General features: G+C 40.9%; 1 protein-coding gene across 2 annotated transcripts; it reads left to right on the plus strand.

Annotated features, from left to right (window-relative positions):
* The first annotated feature begins 71 nt into the window (after positions 1 to 71).
* LOC139445134 (B-cell receptor-associated protein 31-like) lies at positions 72 to 9,396 on the plus strand. Of its 2 annotated transcripts, none has more exons than XM_071226234.1 (8): positions 72 to 146; positions 849 to 1,003; positions 1,867 to 1,967; positions 3,473 to 3,620; positions 5,795 to 5,933; positions 7,000 to 7,099; positions 7,937 to 8,037; positions 9,186 to 9,396. In XM_071226234.1, exons 2-8 carry the CDS (start codon positions 912 to 914, stop codon positions 9,231 to 9,233), a joined length of 729 nt encoding a protein of 242 aa, XP_071082335.1. In that variant the 5' UTR covers positions 72 to 146; positions 849 to 911; the 3' UTR covers positions 9,234 to 9,396. The 2 variants fall into 2 exon arrangements, with proteins under 2 accessions (XP_071082335.1, XP_071082336.1); XM_071226235.1 differs by having other exon boundaries at positions 85 to 150.
* Positions 9,397 to 13,483: the final 4,087 nt, after the last annotated feature.

Below are 13,483 nucleotides of genomic sequence, written 5' to 3' on the forward strand. Positions count from 1 at the left end.
ACAACTGGTTCTGTGCGCTGAGAAGGGTACATTTTTGCGCTTCTTTCGAGTCTTTAAGAAGGAGTCCAGTCTATGAATACCCGGAAGTGGCTCGCAGGGGGAAAAGTTCACTTTGGTTGTTGACGAAACTTGCGACGCTTCACTGTGTTTGTATTGTTATTTGTCCACTTTTACTTAAGACACAATTGAAAATCCTACTAGCCGCCGTCCTCATATTCAGTTTAGGAAAGGCAATCTTTTGGTTGATGTAAAAGCACTCAAAACAAGAAAGCTAACGATCACGTTGATCAACAGGCGCACCTTCACAGTTTCAGTTTCTCTCAGTTTCTGTTGAAACAGTTCGAAGGTTAATCGTTTGTTGACATATGCATTGCTCAATTCAGTTATTGTATTGTCGCCACTTTCCGTCGGTGCTTTAGAACATGCCACGTAACACGTGTTTCAATGATCATACTCATCACAAGCAAAATGAATCTGACGCCTGACCACAGACCAGTAAATGAGTGATACGTGTTTCTAACGAAACGAATTCTTTGACACTGTTGACGTTTCTATTTTAAGAAATTTACGTTACCCCTGTGTCATAATCCATATCATTCCTATTGGCCAAATATAAATGGTAAGCAATAAATTGAATAATGACATACGTTTACAAGGGTCTTGGTAGCCACACATCTTTATCTGCAGTTGCAACATGAACAATGATGAATCATGAGTAACACCAATCATGCGAATACATGAAAAACATACTGACATACTGGGAAGGACCTCACAAAGATATCTGAAGTTAAATGGGCCAATATCTAAATTTCTCTTCCTATTTACTTTGATATAATACATGTTTGCAGGTAGAAGAAGAGACACATACAAAAAGAGAAGGACCTGATTATTACCACCGGACTCAGTGAACCATGTCGCTACAGTGGACATTCATTGCTGCTTGTCTCTACATTGAGATAGCTGTCATTGTTCTTCTACTGCTTCCTTTTATTTCACCACCAAGGTAAGAGAAAGACTGTACTAGATGAGTTATTTTTGTCAGGCGAACTTTCTTGCTTTTATAAAAAATGTCATTTTATATCATGCATATCGCTCTATGAGTGTATCATGATGTTTTGGTAAATTTGTAATCATGATAATGTTGATACTGTATACATGGTATCAGTACACATCTATGAATATTGATGCTTAATTAATAATTCAATGTCACAGAAACATTTACATTTATTATCAAATGATTAAAAGATATCATGGTTTAGATGGTTAGTATTACCTTCCAGTGTGTTTGCCAAAATGTTTAATGCAGAATAACTTAACAATGCTAAAATTGCATGATAGTGAAGTCATTCCCCAAAATGGGAACCATCAATGAACACAGTGGAAAGTTATTTGACATTGTTTAATCCCATATTGTTAGCTGAGTACCTTAGCTCTCTTGAAAACACATACCAGCATTATATAAACCAAATTTTCATTACATACAAATACAATCTGATTTTCCTTTTCGAGAAAACATGCTGCCATTGCTGGGTGTGTTCAAACATCATTGTATAGTCCAGATCAATGATCTCGATAATGGTTTGGTTTAGCAAAATATATTCATTGGTTGCCTTACATCTTTACCTCTTTGTTTACAGTTAGCTTAGCAATTGTTGTAATAGAAATGACTGTCTGCCATGGACAGAAAACAATAGGGTCGTATTGAGTATTAATTATTTTCTGAACACAACGCTTGATGACAGCAATGTTTTCAGAGTGGCCCAGGACCAGTGTGTCATCCAGTTGTGAATAATGTAAATGTTTGGGGATCTAAGTTATTTATTTGTTTTTTAACTATTAAAGAGTAACTTTTTGTTTTTATTTCAGATGGCAGAAAGTATTTCGGTCACGACTTCTGAAGAGCATGGCTGCTTATGGCCACATATATTTCAACGTGTTTATTGGTATATTAGTGCTGCTGTTCTTAGGTGAGTAGAAATGGTTACGTGTAGATTAATACATGTTAAGAATAGAATCATAAATAGGGCTGTGACGATTCCCTTATTCCTACAAAGTCATCGAAAACAGCAAACTACGGTTATGACCATAGTTCGGCAAAAGCATGACTGTCAGACATCATGGATCAAGTCCTATCATGTTAATGCCCATGAAGACCCTGGGTAGAATAGGTCTTCAGCAACCCATGCTTGCCATAAGAGGCGACTAAATGGGATCAGGTGGTCAGCCTCGCTGACTTGGTTGATGCATCATATGCATGTCATCGATCCCAATAGTGTGGATCGATGTTCATGTTGTCAATCACTGGATTGTCTGGTCCACACTCAGTTACTTACAGACTGCCATCATAGAGCTGGAATATTGCTGAGTGCGGCGTTATATCGTTTCACAAGATGTCAGGCGATACTCAGTTCTAATTATAAATATTATAGCTCTGTGAATGGTGCAAAATTTATCGTTATTCATATGCTGGTCATCTTAATAATTAGGAATGATCTATCATATGACATACAGTAAAGTCCCATTAATCCAACATAGTTGGTTGTGTATGATTATATTGGATAAACCTCTAAAACTTAACACAAAACAGCTGTTATGGACTGTATGACTTATTCAAAATACTTTTAAAAGCATAGTCTGGAATGGAAGTCGCCAGTACCACAAAGCTCAAGAAAGCTGCTTTCTTACTGGCTAATGTTGACTTTCTGTTAGTCATTTCATTGGTCGGTCATAGTTCGTGAAAGGTCGTTCTGACGTGACCTGTAGCGGTAGCGAGAACTTGAATCTGATTTTAATGAGGTTGAGGCAATCTAAGCATGGGATTAATCCTGTTTTGTTTATTTAAAGCATAATTGTTTTTGTTAAGCAAGTTTATGTCTGCAGCCGTTGTAATATGAAGCTATCATCGGACTGCTCTCGCATCAAAACCTGGGGCTGTGTACTCGCGGGCATATTACCACGGAGTACGCTGATCACTGTGTCTGATTAACGAGACTGATTAATGAGTGAATTCGGTAATTCATTGCAGATTAAGTGTGTCAGAGTCAGATTTCAAGACTGTCAGATTAATGGGTCTAAATAGCATTGATTTAATCGCTTCCCATCATTAGTGTCAGATAAAGACGATTGTCAGATTAATGAGACATGACTATACTTCAAGGTCCTATATCACTAAATAGTACAGTAGCTGTTTCAGACAAGTGTGAAAATGATTTCAGTTACCATTCATCATCATCATCATGTTCATGTCAAAATGGGGGCCCAGTCGCCTAAGGCGACGCAATATACTGTGCAGTGTTGCATGCCTTGGACACACTAGAAACATCTGAGACCTGCATTACTTCATACTTTCTTCCCACTCTATGCTGAGATGTTGTGATATAACTGGAGCAGCGTTTAACCCCACTCACTCACTCACATAAAGACCGCAAGTTATTTGAGAATCAGAAGTATTAAGTCACAATGTTAATTTCAGATTCGGTGCGGGAAGTACGAAAGTATGCTGGTCCAACGGAGGAGGTCGACCTGAAGCATAATCCCGAGGCCCAGATGATGGCACAGATGAAGTTATTCCGTTCACAGAGAAATTTCTACATTGCTGGATTTGCGCTATTTCTTTTCTTGTAAGAGATATTTTATACTCATATAATTTGTAAATAGGTTGGCTTAAGAAAAGTTGATCGCTCCATGGACTAGTAGAATGTCTGTCTGGAGAGTGGAAGGTCCATCGTTCGATACCGGGCCACGTCATACCAAAAGACGTTAATTGATGGTATTTGTTGTTACCCTGCTTGGTGCTCGGCATTAAAGGGATCAAGAAGGACTGGTCACCCCCGAGTCTGTATACTGTATCTGAGTGGGGTATTCATGTTAAAACTGTGGCATGGTATCTCTTTGGGCTAGCACCATAAAATCGACATTCTTCCGTACTAGTACACACGCACATGCACTGGTTGTTGTTTAAGTACACACATTGTTATGTAAGTGCAATAATCGTGACCAGATAAGAAGAGTTAGGGTTGGTGCTTCTTCATGTTCGCAGTACAGTATGTATATCTGCCATTAGGTGTCAATGAGGATTTTTAAGGGGGTCTGTGGGGTCTGAATGGTCTATGAGGATTTATAAGGGAGTCTGTGAGGTCTGAATGGTCCGTGAGGACTACTAGGGGTCTGTGAGATCTGAATGGTCTATGAGGATTTATAAGGGAGTCTGTGAGATCTGAATGGTCTATGAGGGCTACTAGGGGTCTGTGAGATCTGAATGGTAATGAGGATTTATAAGGGGGTCTGAATGGTCTTTGAGGGCTACTAGGGGTTTGTGAGATCTGAATGGTCAATAAGGGCTACTAGGGGTCTGTGAGGTCTCAATGGTCTATGAGGGCTACTAGGGGCCTGTGAGATTTCAATGGTCAATGAGGATTTATGAGGGGGTCTGTGAGGTCTCAATGGTCTATGAGGGCTACTAGGGGTCTGTGAGGTCTGAATGGTCAATGAGGATTTATAATGGGGTCTATGAGGTCTCAATGGTCTATGAGGGCTACTAGGGGCCTATGAGATTTCAATGGTCTATGAGGATTTATAAGGGGGTCTGTGAGGTCTCAATGGTCTATGAGGACTACTAGGGGTCTGTGAGGTCTGAATGGTCAATGAGGATTTATAAGGGGGTCTGTGAGGTCTCAATGGTCTATGAAGGCTACTAGGGGCCTGTGAGATTTCAATGGTGAATGAGGATTTATAAGGGGGTCTGTGAGGTCTGAATGGTCTATGAGGGCTACTAGGGGTCTGTGAGATCTGAATGGTCAATGAGGATTTATAATGGGGTCTGTGAGGTCTCAATGGTCTATGAGGGCTACTAGGGGTCTGTGAGATCTGAATGGTCAATGAGGATTTATGAGGTGGTCTGTCAGATCTGAATAGACTTTGAGGGCTACAAGTGTAAGTTGTTGTTTTTTAAAATTCAAGTGTGCAACAACCACATGGGGATACAGGGTTAAAATAGGTGCCCAGCCATAGGCAATCGGATCATGTTGTTAGGCGCGGTGACTTGGTTGATAGTGTGTCCTCCACCCCAATATCGATCACTGGAGTTGTGCGTTAAGACATACAAACAAGTTTTTTCTTGTCACTCATTGATGTTGAAACACTGCTCCCTCCTGATCATGCTAATGAGTGGACATGGATAATATAACACTATTAGCAGGATTAGGATGTGTACATGAACCCATGCTGACAATTGAGGAAAGTAAGAATGGCCTGGTAAACATGATACTGTATTCAACGTAATAAGCATCCATAGCGCTCTCAAAATTAGAAATAGGGGGCTCTTATTCGAATATAACTTTGGTGAGAAAAAAAACAGAGTTGAAAGATCGTAAATTTCGCAGTTTATGCTGACAGCCTGAAATGATACAAAAGAAAAGCACACGAAAGATATATTTTCCAGAATTTAATTACCCATAATAAAGGGGGCATATAACACACAAGTGCGTATTATACACAAATAAATAAGTGTACATTGATCAGTCGGCAGGGATGTTAATTGGGATTGTTCACTAGCAAATATATTAGCAAATATCACCGTGGGTGCTTATTAGAGCTAGGCACTTAATATGTCAGATATGGTAAGTCTGTTTGAAAGCACACTTTGGTCTTACTGTTAGCCTTGAAAAGTAGGGTCATTGCCTTGAAAAGTCCTCAAGTTAGGTGGCTCAAGTTCTAGATGAACCATGTTACACCTATGTGTGTTAATGTATACAGTGTGGTTTGTGACAACACTTGATTTCAACCAATGTTTTAGCATTATCCGTCGGCTTGTGGTGCTGATATCTACGGATGCCCGTCTGATGGCGGAGTGTGAGGCCAGTCGCAAGCAGGCAGAGGGCGCCACAGATGCGGCCCGGAGACTCATGGAGGACAAGGAAAACAAGGTCAACAAGGTAGGTCAAGGCTGACATGTATCCATGGTAACAGTATCCATAGCAACGGTGTGAATATTGGAAGTTGTGGACCTATGGAGGACAAGGTCAACAAGATAGGTGACCAGGTGTGGGCTGACATGTGCCCATGGTAACAGTATCCAAGGTAACAGTGGAAATACTGAAGGACTATCAAACATATACCATGTATACTGACACACTTTGAAAATACATTTCACTAGTGTCTGGTCTATGACATATGGAGAGCTTCGGTTTTATGTGAGGGGGAGTGGGTGGCCCAGTCGTCTAATAAGCTGCTAATATGTTGTGCAGAGTTGCCTCCCTTGGGCGCTCCAGAAACCTATGATCAAGGGTTTGAATTCCGGGCTATGTTTGTCAGCATCACACCTGTGCTCATGACAGAAGTGGTAAACGTCTGAGACCTGCATCACTTGGGACTTCCTTCCACATCAAGCTGACACACTGTGATATAACTGAAAAGCTGTTCAAAGCGGCGTTAAACCCAACTCACTCACTTACTCCTCACTATCAGTATTATACATTCAGACCACATGGACCATATCAGGACAGGCTCGCTGACTTGGTTGATGTCATCGTATCCCAACTGCGTGTGTGTGTGCACGGATAGCCCACTCAAAGGCGACGGAATTCGCTGTGCAGTGTTGCGTCCCTTGGGCACACCAGAAACTTATGATTGTGGGACGAATCCCGGTTCTCCCCGATTATGTTTCTAGGTTTGTCAGTATCAAACCCGTGCTCGTGGGTTTCACCGAAGTGGTAAATGTCTGAGACCTGCATCACTTCGGGCTTTCCTCCCACATTAAGCTGACACGCCGTGATATGACTGGAATCCTGTTAAAAGCGGCGTTAAACACAACTCACTCAATCGCCTAACTGCATTGATCGATGCTCATGATGTCAATCACTCGATTGTCTGTTCTAGATTCAGTTATTTACAGACTACCGTCATATAGCTGGAATATTGCTGAGTGCAGCGTTAAACAACAAACAAACAAACATTAAGTCTTGTACTGTGTCGGTGTTTGACCATGGCTGTGTGTTTCAGACCAAGGAGGAAGCTGGCGCAGGAGATGATGTGGGTGCCGCCAAGGGGGCTGCTCAGAAGCTGGATGAAGTGGTAACAGAGCTGAAGAAAACCAAGGATGGTGAGAGATGGGATTTTGCTGCAATTTATTTATCAGTGTTTGAGTTATGATACGTTTTAGGCCACTAGTCTGAGGCAACACCATTTACGATGCAGAGTTGCATCCCCTTGTCTAGCCAGGATGCACTGATTGCTGGTTCAAATATGTTCCCCTTTTCTTAACAATTGAATGCCAGCTCCATACCCCTGCCATATAAGATCTGAAATAGTGACTCAAGTGGTGTTAACCCTTGCTAACCCATGTTACATGCTTTCACTACTACCCCCTCTGGTACATAGATTTTTGATAATAATAATAATAGGCTTTTTATATTGTGCGTATTTCCACAACTTGTAAAAGAGGAGGTTAAGGTTAAGGTTATTCTGATCTCCTGGGGGGTGGGATGGGGTCATGAGAAAATTTTGCCGTTCTATTTTGTTAAATAAAATAATAATAAATTTGAACACTGTTTAAGGTGTTAAACAGGTGTGGTTTAAAGACTGGTCAATTAATAAGGGGATGCGAGGGTCTGGAAAAAATGTGTTGGGGGGGTGTCTTGATACAGTCCTCAGATATGATACATGTCTTTCTCTAATCCCCTCGGCCCACCACCACCATATTATATCAGCAGTCCCTAAGGGCGTCCTGAGAGTCCAGATGGGGACTGAAAGTGACCAGTTGTATGTAGATGTTGTCCTACATATATGAGCTGATGTGTTGCCAGTGAACATGCCGCATTTAAAGTTTATGTACTCACGGGTACACACTTCAGTTGTTGTCCTCTGAGCTTCATTACAGTATGTTATTATCCCTGTCAAGAATTAGTGGGGTAGGTTACATGAATGCCTGTGTTGGCAGACTTGCACAAGGCCCAGCTGAACCTGGAGTCCATGAAGAAGCAGGCTGAAGCTACCAACACGGAGTATGACAGACTGCTGAAAGAACACTCCAAGCTCCAGGTAGGTCTGCAGCTGATACAGCAGAATATACTACTAGAGGGCATTATGTCCATTGTTTGTGGGGGTCGGACAATTGGATTCGGATGAGGCTGGGGTTGAGACAGTGTATTGCAGCTGACAAAGCAGAATATACCACTAGGGTGCGTGATGTCCATTGTTTTGGGGGGTTGGACAATTGGATTCGGATGAGGCTAGGATTGAGACAGTGTATTGCAGCTGACAAAGCAGAATATACCACAAGGGGGCGTTATGTCCATTGTTTTGGGGGGTTGGACAATTGGATTCAGATGAGGCTAGGGTTGAGACAGTGTATTGCAGCTGATAAAGCAGAATATACCACTAGGGTGCGTGATGTCCATTGTTCGGGGGGTCAGATAATTAGATTCGGATGAGGCGGCAGCAAGCCTTGGTTTTGTATCATCGCACAAAGCCCAGTGAGTTGTGGCCCACATGGTATGATAAGTATGTTAAGATCGAGGGCTGCAAGGGGGTCTGTGAGGTCTGAATGGTCTATGAGGGCTGCAAGGGGGTCAGTGAGGTCTGAATGGTCTATGTGGGCTACAAGGGGTCTGAATGGTTCATGAGGATTATGAGGACTACCAGGGGGTCTGTAAGGTCTGAATGGTCTATGAGGGCTACAAGGGGTCTGAATGGTCTATGAGGGCTACAAGGGGTCTGAATGGTCTATGAGGGCTACAAGGGGTCTGAATGGTCTATGTGGGCTACAAGGGGTCTGAATGGTCTATGAGGGCTACAAGGGATCTGAATGGTCCATGTGGGCTACAAGGGGTCTGAATGGTCTATGAGGGCTACAAGGGGTCTGAATGGTCTATGGGGGCTACAAGGGATCTGAATGGTCTATGAGGGCTACAAGGGGTATGAATGGTTCTGTGACAATTATGAGGGCTACCAGGGGTCTGTGAGGTCTCAATGGTCTATGAGGGTTACAAGGGGTCTGAATGGTCTATGGGAATTATGAGGGCTTCAAGGAGGGTCTGTGAGGTCTGAATGGACTACCAGGGCTACAAGGGGTGTGTCAAGTTTTATAAAAAGTTTGGATATCAAGAGTTTTGGTGCCTTATTCTCTATTTTGATATGAAATGTGTGAATTGATTCATTTCTTAGTTTATGTTTTTTCGTCTTTGCAGGAAAAATTCGAGGCTATTGAGAGCACAGGAGGGAAGAAGGATAACTGATGACACTGTGATTGGCTTCCTACAGATTCTTTTCCCTATTTATTGGACATATCTTTACATCACAGCTTGTGGTCTGTTTGTTGCTAGATAAGTATGTGATACAGGTCTTGTCATATACATCATGTACATATATGGTAAGCCCGATTGAATCATTAATCAAAACGTTTCACGTTAACCTACAAACAAGAAAAGGTGTCATCAAGACTTCACTGCTGTTCTTTAACTTCTTTTGAGTAGTATATATGGATGGTAGTGGAGATTTTCGTTACTATGACAAACAATTAATCAATTTGGTGTGGCCTCGTCTAACACTAAAAGTGCTGCCATTCCGTTACTTAGTTTAAGCAGACACTATGTATCCTGAAAATTTGTTATTTTAAGTGTCTTGAGTTCCATTAATTTGAGATTTCCATGCATAAATACATGTTCATAATGTATCTGTGTACATATGCCCCTGTACATCTTCCCGAGGCAAGAGAGTTAACTGACTTTAAAAGTCCAGTTTCCACCCTTGCCGAACTAGGCTGGAATTACTGGACTCAATTGTAGCACCACCAGTGGCTATTACCAGTTATGTCCATTCTAAGACTCCTATGGACCAAGCAGATTCCACCACTCATATCACTTGCGTTTGCTTCACAAAAAATGGTGACGACCAGTCAGGACGATCTGATCGATAATCAAGATCTATACTGTGATAAAACGGGTCTTACATCATGAAGTGCATCAAATCATGTGGGCACCTTCATGAAAAACATAAAAAGATTTGGAAAATATCTGCAGACAAGAAGTTGGCGGTGTACATGCTTTGCAAATCCTGCAATCGATCGAAATATGCACGACAGTTTACAAATCGGATTTTGATTTCGGTGCACCATTTTGATTGGACTATGTACATGATGTATTGACTCGTCAGTCCAGCCAAAATGTAACTCCATAATACCAACCTAGTTAGGCAAGGGTGGAAACTCACTTGCCTCGGGTAGATGGCCTCTGTAAGTACCATGGAGGTCAAACAAGCATCCTTTAAGCATGTTAAGACTCAGAACTGTAATTCCTCTCATCGTCAATATTTACCATTGTGTATGATGTTGAAAGTTGCTTTTGAAGTTAATTGTTTAGCATGTTTAATACTGCCTATTCAGGTTTAATTTCTCTGACAATGCTGGTGTATTTCTGTCATTTTGATCATGTTTTTGCCTTTGTGAAAATGACTGCCTGGATTTGCTGTGAGGTTTTAGGAATGGTGCTGATGTAAATAGGAACATCATGGACAGATGTGTAATTGTTAGTGTTGCGTACTATTTTAGAGCCAATCAGTTTATGTGACCCTATTTTGGAATTGGTTCAGTTGTAGATTTTGTGTGTGTTATATTAAATATTTCCTTGCAAGTCTGGTTACCATGGTTATGTTGTCAGGGTTGTCCTACCTTTATGTTCTTGCTTATGTTTGTGTCATAGATTCGTGACAACATATCGGCCTGGAACTAATGAGTTTTAATAAAATTATTATCAGATGACATGGCGAGAAATCAGTACAGGACCCAGATTCTAAAAACTGGGAGAGTTGTGTCCCTTATCATATGTCATATTCACTACAGCCTGTTTGTTCTGCCCAGTACCGATGCAGAGCAATAACAGCATTGAACCCAACTTACTCAATGTGATGACTGAGTACGTTTCAATGATATCTAGGAATTTCTTGAGACTTGATCAGAGGATGATGTTCGGCCTCAATTCGGTGGTAAGCGTCAGTAAAAATTCCCAAATTGGAATTAATAGTTTCCAAATTTGTGTTGTAGTTATAACTGATAACTTTGTAATTTACTACTTTGGTGAAACCCATAAATCTGTTTGTGATGCTGACAAACATGGGAAGCATGAATATAAGATGAATAGCAAAGGGACACAACTCTGCACTACAGTTTGTGTCTCTGTACACACCTGGTAGAGTTAGTAAGCTGACAGCTGTACAAGATGTCAGCATCTACAGTCAAATAACATTTTAGATATGATCCTCCCAGGGTTAGTGCTTTAATCCAATATGTTTGTTTCTTGTTCCATTTTGCTACAACTGTGACACTGGTACATGACAGTGGCTTGATTATATTAACAAAAGCCGAGGGGTGTTTTTGTTTTAACTTTACAAATATAACCATCTATAAACATTACAAAATGTTTAAGAAGGACTGTAAAAGCAAGTATTTGAAACATGTGGAGATAAGAAGATAATGTTTTCTCAAAATAAGTAATTTTAAAATACTATTGGTATCTAGCATAATGTTAGACATTCAAGGGCAGATCCAGCAGTTTTAATGAGGGGTCCAATATACGAATTTATCCTGAAGGCACTGTGGTTACTAACAAACATTTTGAGTGTAATCGGAGTAAACGTATGCTATTAGGCCCTATCTAAATAATGTTATAGGATAAATTGTTTACCGATGAGAAATATATATTTTGTATTTTGTGGGGAATGGATTGTAAATTGTTTATACATAGCCATTTGTATATAGAAGTAGAGACACGATACACAGATCATGATCGATGTATAGATTCAGTGTGAGAGAGAATTTACTATACTTTTTAATGCAATATATCTGTTAAGCTTAGTAGAAAAACCAAGAACATCTATTTTGGAACCTCGAAACTAAATGATTCACTTTTTGAAATATTTGCTAGAAACACTAATATTGGTGTTTGATTCAATGAGGCATTAGCCCCAAGTGAATTGCATAGCAGTAGAACTAACAGCCCATGTTTGGAACATATCTGGGTGTTGAATATGATTTGAAATGTACATTTGTGTTATTGTAGGATTAGTTGTGAAGAAAATAGTATATTCTGCTTTAGATTGATTGTCTACACTCAGATTATTGTTCTGTCTATGGTTGAACTTGCATTATAGATACCAACTACCATGGTGAAATTGTTGAAGGACTGCATTTGTTAGATGATTGATTGGTTATTCGATTATATTTTCCTAACCTGCTCAGACTGAAATAAAGGCATCTTTCATGTAACCACCTTTTGAATTGTATGTGAAATATACCTTAAAAGGGAGTGCAGAAATGATGAATTTGGACCTAACAGATGAGGGATGTCCAATTTTGGAATTGCCTGTCCAAGAGATCTTGAGGCGACTGGGCAGATTCAAGTAGCAGCTACAGCCCTGGGGCTACATAAACATGATGAACAGCATCACAATTTGCGGCTGCCATGTTGTTTTGCAATAAACTTGCCCATATAATATAGGCTGAGACTTTGCATTAACTAGGTCACAACTCTGTCGATTCCAGAGTGGGTGGTGTCCCCCTTTTTCAGACACTTAACATGTTAAGTGGACACTATCTTCCTGAGGAAAGAGAGTTAACTAGCTTTAAAAGTCCAGTTTTCACCCTTGCCGTACCAGGGTGGAATTCCTGGGCTCGATCGAAGCACCACCAGTGGCTATTATGAGCTGTGACCCCTCCATGACGCTCCATACCAATCAGATTCCACCCGTCGTATCACTTGCATTTGATTCAAATAAAATGGCAGCGCCCGGTCAAGACGATCTGATCGATAATCAAGATCTATATAGTGATAAATCAGATCTTACAGCGTGAGCACCTTGATTAAAAACCTGCAAAGATTTGGAAAATATCTGTTTACAACAAGTTGGCGGTGCACATCCTTTGCAAATCCTGCAATCGACCGTAATCTGCATGACAGTTTAAATCCGGATTTCGATTTCATTGCGTGATTTTGATTGGACTATGCATAGACTCGTTAGTCCAGCCAAAATGTAACTCCATAATATCAGCCTAGTTCGACAAGGGTTGAAACTGGACTTTCATAGTCAGTTAACTCACTTGCCTCCAGAAGATGAGTGGGCACTGGGGCAAGTCACTTTCTGACTTGGGTATTCTGTGTGGTATGATCATAGCTGCTTCTCTCTCTATTTAAACAAGAGGAAGTTGGAGTATATTGTATTAATTTTACATGTCATGGCCTTAAAGTGCGTTCGTGCGTGTCCACATTCAGTACCATTCCTTTATGGAGGTAGTATAGTGGTTAAGGTCCCCGCCGCCAGTGACCTGGGTTTGAATCCACAGACGGGAACAGTGCGTGAAGCTTCTTACCCTCCACTGTGATTTTAACTGCCAATTTGTTAACAGCGTGCACACACACGCGCGCGCACGCAAACAATTGGGTTCTGACTCACTCGCTCACTCACTCCATGGGCAACACGATCAGCCAGTGATCAG

The sequence above is a fragment of the Haliotis cracherodii genome, unplaced genomic scaffold, assembly GCF_022045235.1.
Source record: "Haliotis cracherodii isolate W230 unplaced genomic scaffold, xgHalCrac1.p SCAF_6, whole genome shotgun sequence".
Lineage (NCBI taxonomy): Eukaryota > Metazoa > Mollusca > Gastropoda > Lepetellida > Haliotidae > Haliotis > Haliotis cracherodii.

Excerpts from the sequence above, each read along its gene's own strand:
- LOC139445134 (XM_071226234.1), top strand. The coding sequence starts at position 912 with ATGTCGCTACAGTGGACATTCATTGCTGCTTGTCTCTACATTGAGATA. Across the intron at positions 3,621-5,794 it reads TTTGCGCTATTTCTTTTCTT|CATTATCCGTCGGCTTGTGG; the intron begins GTAAGAGATATT and ends CCAATGTTTTAG. Across the intron at positions 7,100-7,936 it reads GCTGAAGAAAACCAAGGATG|ACTTGCACAAGGCCCAGCTG; the intron begins GTGAGAGATGGG and ends CTGTGTTGGCAG.